This window comes from Stegostoma tigrinum, chromosome 22 (assembly GCF_030684315.1).
Source record: "Stegostoma tigrinum isolate sSteTig4 chromosome 22, sSteTig4.hap1, whole genome shotgun sequence".
Classification (NCBI taxonomy): Eukaryota; Metazoa; Chordata; class Chondrichthyes; order Orectolobiformes; family Stegostomatidae; genus Stegostoma; species Stegostoma tigrinum.
In genome coordinates, this window is record NC_081375.1 from 57,222,082 (window position 1) to 57,237,114 (window position 15,033).

The 15,033-nt window shown below is 46.5% G+C and overlaps 1 protein-coding gene across 4 annotated transcripts in view; it reads left to right on the plus strand.

Annotated features, from left to right (window-relative positions):
• The window catches only part of LOC132210882 (uncharacterized), a 350,749-nt gene that overhangs the window by 256,251 nt on the left and 79,465 nt on the right, over positions 1-15,033 (plus strand). The window contains exon 6 of one of the 4 annotated variants that reach the window (XM_059653851.1): positions 7,170-7,390. The exons of 2 other annotated variants lie outside the window; for them this stretch is intronic. In XM_059653851.1, the coding sequence (XP_059509834.1) occupies positions 7,170-7,276 (107 nt within the window). In that variant the 3' untranslated portion in view covers positions 7,277-7,390. Of the gene's footprint in view, positions 1-7,166; positions 7,391-15,033 lie in introns of those variants that run through there. One more of the 4 variants, XM_059653852.1, reaches the window with a different exon arrangement.

Here is a 15,033-nt window from a genome sequence, read left to right on the forward strand (position 1 = left end):
TTACATTACACTTCACTTATGAACAGATGTAACCAGAATGTTGTATTGAGACGATCAGTAATATGAGTATTCAGTAATATTGATTGAATGGTTGTTAACTGAATTTGCAAATTAAAAGTTAGTTGAGCATGCCTTCTGATGATATCACAACATGAATATCAGTATAATTGAGGATTCTATTAGTCAGTGACATCAGCTGAGTTATCTGCTTGTTGCCATGTTATCAGGGTTAAAGGTAAAGTCTTAGCACGCCATTTGGCGACTCCTTAGAGAGAGACAACTGGTTATGATTTAACCTGAAGATCACCACGCCTCAGTCAAGTAGAGCGGTTGAGGCGAAGACCCTTTGTGGTCAGCTCACTGGTATGGCAATTGAGCCCTCTCTGCAGGGCATCACTCTGCATCACAAACCAACTGAATTTGAATAGAGTTTAGGATTGGAGAGCAATCCATGCAATTATTTTTTTTAATGAATGTTTCTCACTGGGACTCTCTCACCGGCAAACTTTTTAAAAGCCAGCTCAGCCATACAGGTGAGATCAGTTCCTGATCTCAGCTGAATTTTTTGACCTGGGGTGGGTCAGCGTTAGGAGTTCAGTGATTGGAATGAATTCTCATGAAGTTAGCGAGAGGGATACTACACGTGAATAGATCGATGTTTTGAGAAGAGGATGAGATATGAGCAAAAGTTTAATTGATGTGGAAGACCAGCCACAATCATCATCGACGGTGGAGCAGGCTTGAGCGGCCATGCAACATTGTGCTGCCGCTATTTGACTTGTTCTGTGGAAAGGAAGGAAAATGGTCCAAGTGTCAAAAATGATGAAGACCACATCATTCTACAACCTCAAAATTTGATTGTGTTCAGCATATTATCACTCCTGGTACCCCTAAATCCTGGTCTATCATCTCAGCAGCTCGACTCTGCCCATAAGCTGGTTAGATGTGACATTTTTGAGGGATCTTCCCAAGTCTGAAAATCATTTTTGTTTTTGTAGAATCAGAGTTGGCCAGTGTGGAAGGAGGTCGTTTGGCATATCATAGCTCTTTGAAGTAACTCCCCAATTCGTCCCCCTCTGCTTGGCAATGACTTGAACCACTTATAAAATCTCTTTAATGGAGGGAAACTTTGAAGGCGTCTGAAAGGAGTATTCACAATCCCAGAATACAACTGAGCCTTATTAAGTTGTTAGTTCTGACGGTCAAGAGCTTGATGAAAGAGGATTGTTTTAAAAAGTGCCTTAAAAGAGAAAACGTACAGAGGCTAAGAGGTGTAGGAAGTTAGCGAGTTTTGAGAAGATTTGTTGCTCGGGTTGAGGTTCGGGATGTGAGTTTGCTCGCTGAAGGTGTAGGAAGTCTCTTCTTGGGTTTGAAGCCGACACAATTAAATGTTTGGCAACTAGTAGTGGGCCGTTTAAAATCAAGAGTGGGCAAGAGGACATAATTAGACGAGTGCAGATATCCTGAAGTATAGTTGGACTGGTGGAGATTACGAAAATAGCGATAGGCATAGCCAAGGAACGATTTGTAAACAAAAATGAGAATTTAATAAAATTACTGTTAATAGTATCAGTCAGGTAGAAAGTACAGAGAAGAGGATTTGGTTGAAGGTGAGACTCGGGCAGTGGAGTTTTAGACGACGTCAAGTTTCCAATGGGCAAATGTGGGACTCCAACAGGGAATGCATTGGAATTGTCAGGTCCAGAAGTGAAGTAGTTCCAGATGAAGGTTTCACTGCTAATGAGCCAAGACAAGAGACAGGTAGGCAGGATTGAAAAGATGTAAAGAGACAGCTTTAGGGATTGCATGAATGTGTGGTCGGACGTTCATCATGGGATAAACAAGATGCCAAGGTTGTGCTGAGACAAGCGTAATATTACATTGTTGCCAAGGCGGAGTAATGCAATCAGTAGGTAGTGAATAGAGATTGGTGTGGGGACCACAAAGTGGTCTTCCCAGTTTTAAATTGTTATCTCTACATAGTTGCGCAACTTAATGTTCTGTTCAAAAGGCATTACTGACAAGGAAACAGAAGTTAGCCATTTGTTTACTTGTCAATATATCTTGATTTTTCCACCATGTTCTCCAGTTAATAACACAAGATGTGCACTGTACGAACTGAACTGTTCAAACCTTAAAAGGAGATGTTAAAATTGTGGAATATAAAGTTAAATTTATTTCTTTGAAAATTTGAATAAATTACATGAAGGTTTGACCAAGACTGCAAGGAATTAGATGGAACATGAGATGAATAAAACAAGCAGTAGTAAGGTGGTATTAGCTGGATGTTCCTGAAGAAAGAGAACGCAGCCAACCTTTCTTCCATCAGGGGGATTAATTGTGTGGTGTCAGACACAGTCGATTCAATCATTCCTTCTGTCTTTACTGTCTGACTGGACTGTGGTTGTAATATTTCCTTTTTTAAACGCTCAAGGTTAGACATACTTCACTTGACATTCTCATTTTATAAATTTTAAGAAGTTGACTTATTGTCAAGTCACGGTAGGATTGAAGACACATTCTGTAAGTGTTTGAAGTCAGAAGTCACATGACACCAGCTTATAGTCCAACAGGTTCATTTGAAATCACACAAGCTTTTGGAGTGCAGCCCCTTCATCAGGTGCAGTTCGTGAGGTGACCACAGAGAGACACAGCTGATAAGCAGAGAGATCAAAAGATCATAGAATTGGCGTGAGTGGAGTGTCAGATAATAACTCTATACAGGTGACCAAGAGTGTTAGAGGCAAGTAAAGCGTTTATAAAGTCCATGTCAGTGCTGTGTTGTCATGATAATCAGGCAGCGCAACAGGAATGTACAAAAGGTGGCATCTCAGGTCAGACTCTGACTTGTAGTTTCGAGGCTTGTGTTCAGAATCTGTCTTAGAGTTTTAACCTTTATTTCAAAAGCAAGAATTTATAAGATACCACACTGACTGTAACGACAAGTTGTGTGTTTCTTCAACAAAATATCTGCAAACAAACAAACATCCTGGATGAAGACTTATTATCTGACACTCCACTCACACCAGTTGTATGATGTTTTGATCTGTCTGCTTATCAATTGTGTGTCTGTGTGTTTACCTCCCTGACCGCACCTGATGAAGGGACTGCACTCCCAAAGCTTGTGTGATTTCAAATAAACCTGTCAGATTATAACCTGATGTCATGTGAGCTCTGACTTTGTCTATCCTAGTCCAACACCAGCACCTCCACATTATAACTGTTTGGAACCAAGTCAGTGCAACAGGTACATATCGAACATTTGACTTCGGAAGAATGCCTAGTGCTGAAAAATTCATTAATAACAAAGGATTTCTTCATTGTACCATCTATCGTAACATGCTGCGTCTCACAGTCATAATGAAAGGATGGCCACTTCAATTTCGCAGGGCCAAGAACAGTTATGGACGTTTTTAGCATGGGAGGAGGCCATTCAACCTATTTTATCTGTCCCAGCTCTCTCCCAGCACAAGAAAATTAATCCTTCTCTCGAACTCATTCCACATATTTCACAGAATTGAAATATATAGGTACATATTTAGGAGATTTTAACATCAAGTGAGCAGTTCTCGCACTTCACCTCGTCACTAAAAATGGAAAATGTGACTTACAAAGAGTGGGTCTTTATTTTGTTCTGTTTTGATGATGAAGCAGATGCAAGTCGAAGTGCTGGAACTGGCCTCTTGAACTTAGCAACTGTTCAACGTGTATGAAATGATTTCTGTGTGCATCTACTAAAAGCAGTTTTATGGAAGGAAAAGGTACCAAAGAAGATTTGGTGTATTGTGCTTGATGCTATTATACGCCAACCTGTGAAAACAGAACTCTACGACTGAGTGTTGAGTTCTGAGAGGGGGCTATCTTGTTTGAATTTACATTGCTAAGCCGAGGCCTATTTTCCCAACAGCAAAATTGGTAATCCAGCAAGAAATGGAAATTTCTCACATTTGTTGGCTGTAAGTGTCTGTTTAAAGTTTCCTTATATACAGGTGCTTAACCTGCTTTTACAGTTGGAACATTTGTTGTGCCAATGAAAATTTTTTGAATGGTTTCACCTCCAGTTTTCCTGTTTATACATATTTGGTATTTTTTCAGGGGAAGGACTATCTGCAAAATCTGAGATTGGGTTTTGAAAGACAGCAGCCTTTGTTTTGGAGAGATAATGGGAACTGCAGATGCTGGAGAACGCGAGATAACACCGTGTGGAACTGGATGAAGACAGCAGGCCAAGCAGCATCTCAGGAGCACAAAAGCTGACGTTTTGGGCCGAGAACCTTCTTCAGAAAATGGGGAGGGGGTGCGGGTTCTGGAATAAATAGGGAGAGAGGGGGAGGCGGATGGAAGATGGATGGAGGAGAAGATAGGTGGAGAGGAGAGTATGGGTAGGGAGGCAGGGAGGGGATAGGTCAGTCTGGGGAGGCCGGACAGGTCAAGGGAGCGGGATGAGGGGAAATAGGGGTGCGGCATGAGGTGGGAGGGGGGATGGGTGAGAGGAAGAATAGGTTAGGGAGGCAGGGACGAGCTGGGCTGGTTTTGGGATGCAGTGGGAGGACAGGAGATTTGGAAGCTTGTGAAATCCACACTGATACCATTGGGCTGCAGGGTTCCCAAGCAGAATATGAGTTGCTGTTCCTGCAACCTTCGGGTGGCGTCATTATGGCACAGCAGGAGGTCCAGGTTGGACATGTCCTCTCAGGAATGGGAGGGGGAGTTGAAATGGTTCGTGACTGGGAGGTGCAGTTGTTTATTGCAAACTGAGCGTAGGTGTTCTGAAAAGTGGTCCCCAAGCCTCTGCATCGTTTCCCCAATGTGGAGGAAGCCACAACGGGGACAGCGGATGTTTTGGATATTTCTTAAGCATTGATTTTCATTCAGAGTTGGTTGGATTTTGCTGAAGCAATAGACATAACTCACTATGACATAGACAATGTCAGAGTTAATGTTTCGCGTCCTGTGACCCTTCCTCAGATCTCACTCTTCACTGATGCTGCCAGACCTGCTGAGCTTTTCCAGCAACTTCTGCTTTTGTTGCTGATTTACAGTGCCCACAGTTAGAACATAGAACATAGAACAGTACAGCACAGAAAAGGCCCATCAGCCCACAATGTTGTGCCGACCATTGATCCTCATGTATGCACCCTCAAATTTCTGTGACCATATACATGTCCAGCAGTCTCTTAAATGACCCCAATGACCTTGCTTCCACAACTGCTGCTGGCAACGCATTCCATGCTCTCACAACTCTCTGCGTAAAGAACCTGCCTCTGACATCCCCTCTCTACTTTCCACCAACCAGCTTAAAACTATGACCCCTCGTGCTAGCCATTTCTGCCCTGGGAAATAGTCTCTGGCTATCAACTCTATCTATGCCTCTCATTATCTTGTATACCTCAATTAGGTCCCCTCTCCTCCTCCTTTTCTCCAATGAAAAGAGACCGAGCTCAGTCAACCTCTCTTCATAAGATAAGCCCTCCAGTCCAGGCAGCATCCTGGTAAACCACCTCTGAACCCTCTCCAAAGCATCCACATCTTTCCTATAATAGGGCGCCCAGAACTGGACGCAGTATTCCAAGTGCGGTCTAACCAAAGTTTTATATAGCTGCAACAAGATCTCACGACTCTTCAACTCAATCCCCCTGTTAGTGAAAGCCAAAACACCATATGCTTTCTGAACAACCCTGTCCACTTGGGGGGCCATTTTAAGGGATCTATGTATCTGCACACCAAGATCCCTCTGTTCCCCCACGCTGCCAAGAATCCTATCCTTAATCCTGTACTCAGCTTTCAAATTCGACCTTCCAAAATGCATCACCTCGCATTTATCAAGGTTGAACTCCATCTGCCACCTCTCAGCCCATCTCTGCATCCTGTCAATGTCCCGCTGCAGCCTACAGCAGCCCTCTACACTGTCAACGACACCTCCGACCTTTGTGTCGTCTGCAAACTTGCTGACCCATCCTTCAATTCCCTCGTCCAAGTCATTAATAAAAATTACAAACAGTAGAGGCCCAAGGACAGAGCCCTGTGGAACTCCACTCACCACTGACTTCCAGGCAGAATCTTTTCCTTCTACTACCACTCGCTGTCTTCTGTTGGCCAGCCAATTCTGTATCCAAGCAGCTAAGTTCCCCTGTATCCCATTCCTCCTGACCTTCTGAATGAGCCTACCATGGGGAACCTTATCAAATGCCTTACTGAAGTCCATATACACCACATCCACAGCTCGACCCTCATCAACTTTTCTCGTCACATCCTCAAAACCTCGATAAGGTTTGTAAGGCATGACCTACCCCTCACAAAGCCGTGTTGACTGTATTTGATCAAGCCATGCTCTTCCAGATGGTCATAAATCTTATCCCTCAGAATCCTTTCTAACAACTTGCAGACGACAGACGTGAGACTTACCGGTCTATAATTGCCAGGGATTTCCCTATTTCCTTTCTTGAAGAGACGAATTACATTTGCCTCTCTCCAGTCCTCAGGTACGACTCCAGTGGAGAGCGAGGATGCAAAGATCTTCGCAAGTGGCGAAGCAATTGCATTTCTCGCTTCCCAAAGCAGCCGAGGACAAATCTGATCCGGGCCTGGCGACTTGTCAATCTTAATGTTTGACAAAATTTTCAGCACATCAGCTTCGTCTATCTCTATCCATTCCAGCATGCACACCTGCTCTTCAAAGGTTTCATTCACTACAAAGTTGGTTTCTTTCGTAAAGACAGAAGCAAAAAACTCATTTAGGGCTTCCCCTACCTCCTCAGGCTCCACACACAAGTTCCCTATGCCATCCCTGATCGGCCCTATGACGCAGGCAAAACTCTATCTCTGCAGGAAGCATGATGCTGTGTTCTCAAACTTCCCTGCCTTTTTGTCATATAATATTGTCTTTTTAGGACAGAAGTGGCTTTTTTTTGTTTGCTTTGACTTGTGCACATACTTTCTATGCATGTTAAAATTCTACACATTTTCAGTTCACTGCAGTGCTGCATAATGAAGACTTGGAACAATTTTTTTTTTATAAAGTAGAAAATCAGTGTGGTTTGTTTTCCAAAATGTGATGTGTAAGTGCAACACTTAACAGTGTGTTCATCAAACTATTGTTTCCTTTGATCTTTGTGTTGCAGAAATTTCTAGAATCATTTCATCTCTATTTTTCTTGATATATTTCGCAGCTTTCCTGGAGCAAGTCTGGTTTCCTTCGGATGAGACGACTTTCAGACATACTCCCTTTATTATGAGATTTAATTGCGGTAAAATGAGGAGGATTTTTATTCACTGAGACACACATGACTATATGTTTAAAGCATTGGAAAATGCGTTCTGTTCGGACTGTCATGTTATCTGGTGTTTGTACCAGGCTTTCCGATTAAATGCAAGTGATTAAGGATGCTAATGATGCCACATTTTATTCCAAGAGGAAATGAACATACAAGTCAGGATTTTATGCCACATTTATACATAGCATATACCATGCAGCATGGATGCAGTGACTGAGTGAAATGGGATGCAGTGACTGAGTGAAATGGGATGCAGTGACTGAGTGAAATAGGGATGCAGTGTCGGAGGGAAATAGGGATGCAGTGACTGAGACAAATGGGATGCACTGACAGATGGAAATGGGATACAGTGCCTCAGTGAAATGCTCACAACGAATTGCCCCCTCCAGTCCTGACCCGCTCTCAGCAACTTGCCCCCTCCGTCCTGCCCCGCTCACAGCGACTTTCCCCATCCGTCCTGACCCGCTGACAGCGAATTGTCCCCTCCGTTCTGACCCACTCGCAGCGACCTGCCCCTACAGTCGTGACCCGCTCACACCGACTAGCGCCTGCAGTCCTGACCCGCTCACAGTGACTCGCCCCTGCAGTCCTGACCTGCTCACAGTGACTCGCCCCTGCAGTCCTGACCTGCTCACAGCGACTTCTCTCTGCAGACCTGACCCACTCACAGCGAATTACCCCTGCAGTCCTGACCCGCTCATTGCGACTTGCCCCTGCAGTCCTGACCCCCTCTCAGCGAATCGCCCCTTCAGTCCTGTCCCAATCACAAGGACTTGCCCTCTCCATCCTTACCCGCTCACAGCGACTTGCCCCCTCAGTCCTCAGCCCCTCACAGCGACTTGCCACCTCAGTCTTGACCCACTCACAGCGACCTCCCCCCTCTGTCCTGACCCCCTCACAGCAACCTGCCCCCTCCGTGCTGACCCCCTCACAGCAACCTGCCCCCTCCGTGCTGACCCGCTCACAGTGACTTGCCCCTGCAGTCCTGGCCCCGACACAGTGACCTGCCCCCTCACTCCTGACCCGCTCAACATTGAGGAAACCAAGCAGAGGCTTGGGGACCGCTTTGCAGAACACCTCCACTCGGTTCGCAACAAACAACTGCACCTCCCAGTCGCGAACCATTTTAACTCCCCCTCCCATTCCTTGGACGACATGTCCATCATGGGCCTCCTGCAGTGCCACAATAATGCCACCCGAAGGTTGCAAGAACAGCAACTTATAATCCGCTTTGGAACCCTGCAACCCAATGGTATCAATGTGGACTTCACAAGCTTCAAAAACTCCCCCTCCCCAACTGCATCCCAAAACCAGCCCAGTTCTTCCCCTCCCGCGACTGCATCACAAAACCAGCCCAGCCGTTCCCTTCCCCCGACACCAGCCCAGCCGTTCCCTTCCCCCGACTGCTTCCCAAAACCAGCCCAGCCTGTCTCCGCCTCCTTAACCTGTTGTTCCTCTCACCCATCCCTTCCTCCCACCTCAAGCCACACCTCCATTTCCTACCTACCACCTCATCCTGCCTCCTTGACCTGTCCATCTTCCCTGGACTGAACTATCCCCTCCCTACCTACTCACCTGTCCTCTCCTCTCTACCTATCTTGTTTTCTCTCCATCTTCGGTCTGCATCCCCCCCTCTCCCTATTTATTCCAGTTCCCTCTCCCATCCCCGTCTCTGATGAAGGGTCCAGGCCCGAAATGTCAGCTTTTGTGCTCCTGAGATGCTGCTTGGCCTGCTGTGTTCATCCAGCTCCGCACTTTGTTATCTTGGATTCTCCAGCATCTGCAGTTCCCATTATCAGTGGCATTTTCCTCTTCATCAAAGCTTGTGCAAAAGCAACACGATATGGGGCGACACGGTGGCTCAGTGGTTAGCACTGCAGCCTCACAGCACTTGGGACCCAGGTTCAATTCCAGCCTCAGGCAACTGTCTGTGTGGAATTTGCACCTTGTCCCTGTGTCTGCGTGGGTTTCCTCCAGGTGTTTCAGTCTCGTCCCACAGTCCAAAGATGTGCACGCTAGGTGGATTGGCCATGCTAAATTGCCCATAGTGTTCAGGGGCGTGGGTCTGGATGGGATGCTCCAAGGTTTGGTGTGCACTTGTGGGGCCAAAGGGCCTGTTTCCACACTGTAGGGAATCCAAACAATCCTGTTCCGACACCTCCATGTTATAACCCTGCTGATCACTGCACACAGAGATGTTTGATAACAAAAGGATAACAATAATATTCAAACCCAGTGCTGGAAATGTAATTTAAATGAGTATTTGAAATACAGAGGCCAGTGTCGATCTTCAATTCAACTTTATTTACAAATGATCTGTCTTCAACTTTAGCACTGCCTCATTCAGACATAGTTGCCAGGGTGTCAGCGTCTCTGACCCTCACACTTCTTATCTGTCAGCCAGGGCTCCCTGATTTGGGCTGTTCATATGGAGCAATCAGTCAACTCTCATTCTGAGAGGTTCAACTGGCCGACCTGGTCACAAACCAGTGCGGTGTGTTCATCGAAAATCAAACATGTACTAGAAAGGTACCATTACATACTAGTGTAAAGGAAGGCATGACGCTAAACTGGGGAGAGAAGGGAACTGCTAATTGGGGGTGGCCCAGAGAGTAGAAGAAAATCGAATGGGAAGATGACCATTTGAGACTGAGGGAGAGAGATGTAATTGCCTGAATGAGGCATTGCAATTGCGAAATGGATTTTTGTGTGTACACCATGTTCAGTTTCCCCGATCTGTGCTCCTCTTTAAATCATTAGTATCTGAAATTTCTGTATCATTTCCAAATGCTCTGTCTCTAATGTTATGCTGTTGGAATTGGTTGAACTGCAGAGATATCATTTATTTGCACAAATGTGTTCAGTGAAATGAGTTGCATGCTATATATGTATTATTCTTCCTGATTCTATTGTACGCATACAAATTAAAGTTAGTTCCACTTTTGAAGAACAAACTGTTTTTAGATGTATGATGTATCTCATTTGCCTGCCACTTAGTCTTGTTGATGAGTTGTGTTTCTGTTTTGTGAAGAAATATGAATGAGCTGGACCACTAATGGCAATGCCCAATGTGGTGATGTTCCAACATTGCAGCTGGAAGGTGGGGCGGGGAGGGGGATGGGTTTCACAGAACTATTGCAGACGGAAATGGAGAGACAGGTGATGTATGTGGCAGCACCGAGACAGTGAGGAGAATGAAATGCAGCCTGAAGGGGAATCTGGCTGTATTCTCAAAGGCACGGGCTGAATGGAAGAGGACAGAGGATTCACTCAGAGGAACAGAAGATCAGACTAGACTGATTGTGAAACAGGCAATAATCATTGGCAAGTTACTGATAGGAGGGTGAATCAATCGGGCTCACTTTAAGACTGTTTACAGTTAGCATATAGTTTCTGGGAGATGTGCAGATCAGGCCAGGCTCATATAGAAACGCTTCCCGGAGTAATTAACATGGAGACCCCACTGGGAAAGAGTGAGGGGTTGGCCGTCCTGCTTCCACTGCTGCTGGTCATGTCCAGGCCAGTCACTCTGGCCAGAGACTTCAGCTGCATCATCGGCACGAATGAACAATATGGAGGGTATGACAGTGAACTGGACTCGACGTCCAGATTTCTGATGGAAACGGTTGAAGTTGCCAAGCTGCATAACATCTTCAGCACCCCTGCAGACTGAGCACAGAGTAGAAACACCTGGTCATAGCCAGATGTGTCTATACACCCATTGGACAGATTTCCTGTTTGCGCCCACACGTCCTCGATCATATCCATTGAAGTCAAGCCGGTGTTCTTCTCTGACTACTGCCTCCTGCTGGCTGACTGTCACCTACAGCATGACCAGTGGGCTGGCAAGGGAACATGGAAGCTGAATGTGAAACTGTTGACCCCAGAAAAATCATTAAGAAGCTCAAAAGAGAGCACACAGGTTGGAGAAGGATGAAGACCCTTTTTGCACTTGGTGGGAGGCAGTCAAAGGGAACATCAAGAAGTTCTTTGTCCTGAAAAGTGTTCAGAAGATGAGAGAGAGTTGGGCAAAACTGTTCAAACTCCAGAAACCCGTGCAAAACCTACTCTTAGTACAGACAATCGGGTCAATGTCGCCGAGGAGCCCCAGGAGGTGTCGAGGCAGCAAGCCCCACTCTCTGCCTCGGAGGCCTCCAAGATAATCTTGCGGTTCAGGGTCTGCACTGTGCAGCAAGAGATCACAACAGTCAGAGACAGACAGCACTTAAACAGACCGTTTGGTCCAACTTGTTCATGCTGACTCGATATCCTAAATAAATGTAGTCCCATTTGCCAGGATTTGGCCCATATCCCTCTAAACTCTTCCTATTCATTTTCCCATTCAGATGGCTTTTAAATGTTGAAATTGTACCAGCTTCTCGTCCCCTCTCTTGCAGCTCATTGCACGCATGCACCACCCTCTGCATGAAAATAATGTACCTGAAATCCCTTTTAGATCTTTCCCCTGTCACTTTAAACCGATGCCCTTCAGTTATGGACTCTCCCACCCCAGGGAAAAGACAATGTCTATAAACCCTATCCATGCCTCTCATGCGGTTACCAATCTCTATCAGGTCATCCCTCAGCCTTTGATGCTCCAGGGAAAATAGCCCCAGTCTGTTCAGCCTCGTCCTTTAGCTTTAACCCTCCAACCCAGTCACCATCCTTGTAAATCTTTTCTGAATCCTTTCCGGTTTCACAACATCTTTCCGACAGCAGGGAGACTGGAATTAGAAACAGTATTCCAATGGAGGCCTAATCAGTGTCCTTTACAGCTGCATGTGACCGAATGAGATGTGTTCACATTCCTTCTTGAAGAGGCTAAAGGAGAGCCTTGTGCTCAGTAGCCTGAAGGATGAACAGAGCTCGATAAGTTTGTCTCAATCTGACATCCTGAAGCTCAGCAAATCCTTTTAAGCCAGTCCCTATGACACTATGCCCACAGACAGTGCCGTGACTCCCAGTCATTCCTGTCCTCGATCCTGGGGGTCTTTGACAACACCAAGCAGGGGAGCCTGGACTGACCATTATCTCTGGATGAGCTGGGGAAGGCCTTCGAGTCCTTAGAAAAGAATAAAACTGTGGGAGGTGATGCCTTTCCAGCTGAGTTGTATTCAGCTCTTTGGGGGTTGAGTGGCCAGGGCCTGCTGGAGCTTGGTGTTGTCAGGATGTCAGATTGAGACAAACGTATCGAGCTCTGCTCATCCTTCAGGCTGCTGGAGCTGTACGACAGTATGCTTCTGTCAGGTACTATGCGCAAATCCATGAGGAATGGTATCATCACCCTGACCTACAAGTGGAAGGGAGTGAGGGAGGAAGTTAGAAATCAGCGACCAAGATAATTGGCGAATGTAGCCTACAAAATCCTGTCTCAGTCATGTGTAACTGGGTCAGGTCTGCTCTGCGATTGGTGATTGACCCTGACCAAACCTGTGCTGCAGCGGACAGGACGATCTCTGAGAGCCTCGCGCTCCTAGGGATACGATCACTAGCAGGCAGAACAGAGGGGTGGATACCTGCCTCATCAGCCTGGACCAAGAGAAGGCCTTTGGCAGGATATTGCATACCAACATGTGGGATGTGCTTTATAAAATGGGCTTTGGGGAGAGAATCTGCAATTGGGCCCGACAGATCTACACCGACATCATTCGCGCAGTCTCAATCTGCGTATGGGAATCACAGAGCTTACCCATCAGATCCAGGGTCTGGCAGGGCTGCCCACTCTATCGAGCCCTTTGCTGAGTCCATCAGTAAGGATGTGAGCCTGAGAAGTGTGATTATTCCAGGTAGAGCGGGCCTGCAGGTCAAAGCATCCCTGTAAGATAACGATGTCACCAATCTCTGCTCAGCCCCAGTGTCAGTGCGCAGGTTCATGAGCAGCTGTGACCCTTTCAAACTGGCCTCGGGAGCCACGGTCAATCGAGACAAGAGTGAGGCCATGTTCTTTGGGATCTGGCCTGAATGATCCTTCATTCCCTTCACCGTCAGGGCAGATTACCCAAAAGTGCTGGGCACACAGTTCAGAGAGCCTGGGGCGTGCAGAAAGCCTTGGGAGGTGAGGGGTAGGTCATGCCATACAAACCTTATCGAGTTTTTTGAGGATGTGACTAGAAAGGTTGATGAGGGTCGAGCTGTGGATGTGGTGTATGTGGACTTCAGTAAGGCATTTGATAAGGTTCCCCATGGTAGGCTCATTCAGAAGGTCAGGAGGAATGGGATACAGGGAAACTTAGCTGCTTGGATACAGAATTGGCTGGCCAACAGAAGACAGCGAGTGGTAGTAGAAGGAAAATATTCTGCCTGGAAGTCAGTGGTGAGTGGAGTTCCACAGGGCTCTGTCCTTGGGCCTCTACTGTTTGTAATTTTTATTAATGACTTGGACGAGGGAATTGAAGGATGGGTCAGCAAGTTTGCAGACGACACAAAGGTCGGAGGTGTCGTTGACAGTGTAGAGGGCTGCTGTAGGCTGCAGCGGGACATTGACAGGATGCAGAGATGGGCCGAGAGGTGGCAGATGGAGTTCAACCTTGATAAATGCGAGGTGATGCATTTTGGAAGGTCGAATTTGAAAGCTGAGAACAGGATTAAGGATAGGATTCTTGGCAGCGTGGAGGAACAGAGGGATCTTGGTGTGCAGATACATAGATCCCTTAAAATGGCCACCCAAGTGGACAGGGGGGTTGTTAAGAAAGCATATGGTGTTTTGGCTTTCATTAACAGGGGGATTGAGTTTAAGAGTCGTGAGATCTTGTTGCAGCTATATAAAACTTTGGTTAGACCGCACTTGGAATACTGCGTCCAGTTCTGGGCGCCCTATTATAGGAAAGATGTGGATGCTTTGGAAAGGGTTCAGAGGAGGTTTACGAGGATGCTGCCTGGACTGGAGGGCTTATCTTATGAAGAGAGGTTGACTGAGCTCGGTCTCTTTTCATTGGAGAAAAGGAGGAGGAGAGGGGACCTAATTGAGGTATACAAGATAATGAGAGGCATAGATAGAGTTGATAGCCAGAGACTATTTCCCAGGGCAGAAATGGCTAGCACGAGGGATCATAGTTTTAAGCTGGTTGGTGGAAAGTAGAGAGGGGATGTCAGAGGCAGGTTCTTTACGCAGAGAGTTGTGAGAGCATGGAATGCGTTGCCAGCAGCAGTTGTGGAAGCAAGGTCATTGGGGTCATTTAAGAGACTGCTGGACATGTATATGGTCACAGAAATTTGAGGGTGCATACATGAGGATCAATGGTCGGCACAACATTGTGGGCTGAAGGGCCTGTTCTGTGCTGTACTGTTCTATGTTCTATGTTCTAGGTGCACATTGTGGGTAAAATCCTGGTCATCAGGTGTGAGGCACTCTCTCTGTTGTTGTGCATGGCACAGTTCTGGCCCATCACCCACACTGCACTGTTTCCCTCATCCAAGCCATCTTCCATTCCTACTGGAAGCCTAAGATAGACCGTGTCTGCAACAACTCCATGTACTAAGCTCTGGCTAAGTGGGGGAAGAACGTACCCAATGTCACCCTCATCCTGATGTCCACCTTGTTGTGCATTAAGCTGTGTGTAGACTCTCAGTACGTAAAGACCAAGTGTCACTATGTCCTGAGGTCCGACCTGATCCCAGTGTTGCGAACGAAGGGACTGGCCTCTCTGCCACGGAAAGCTCCAAGTAGTTGGACCGTTCTCTAACATATATCCTTTGTTGTGAAATTTGCAAAGAAACAAACGTCTGACCGCCAGTCCATCAGGTCGTGGTCAGCACGCAG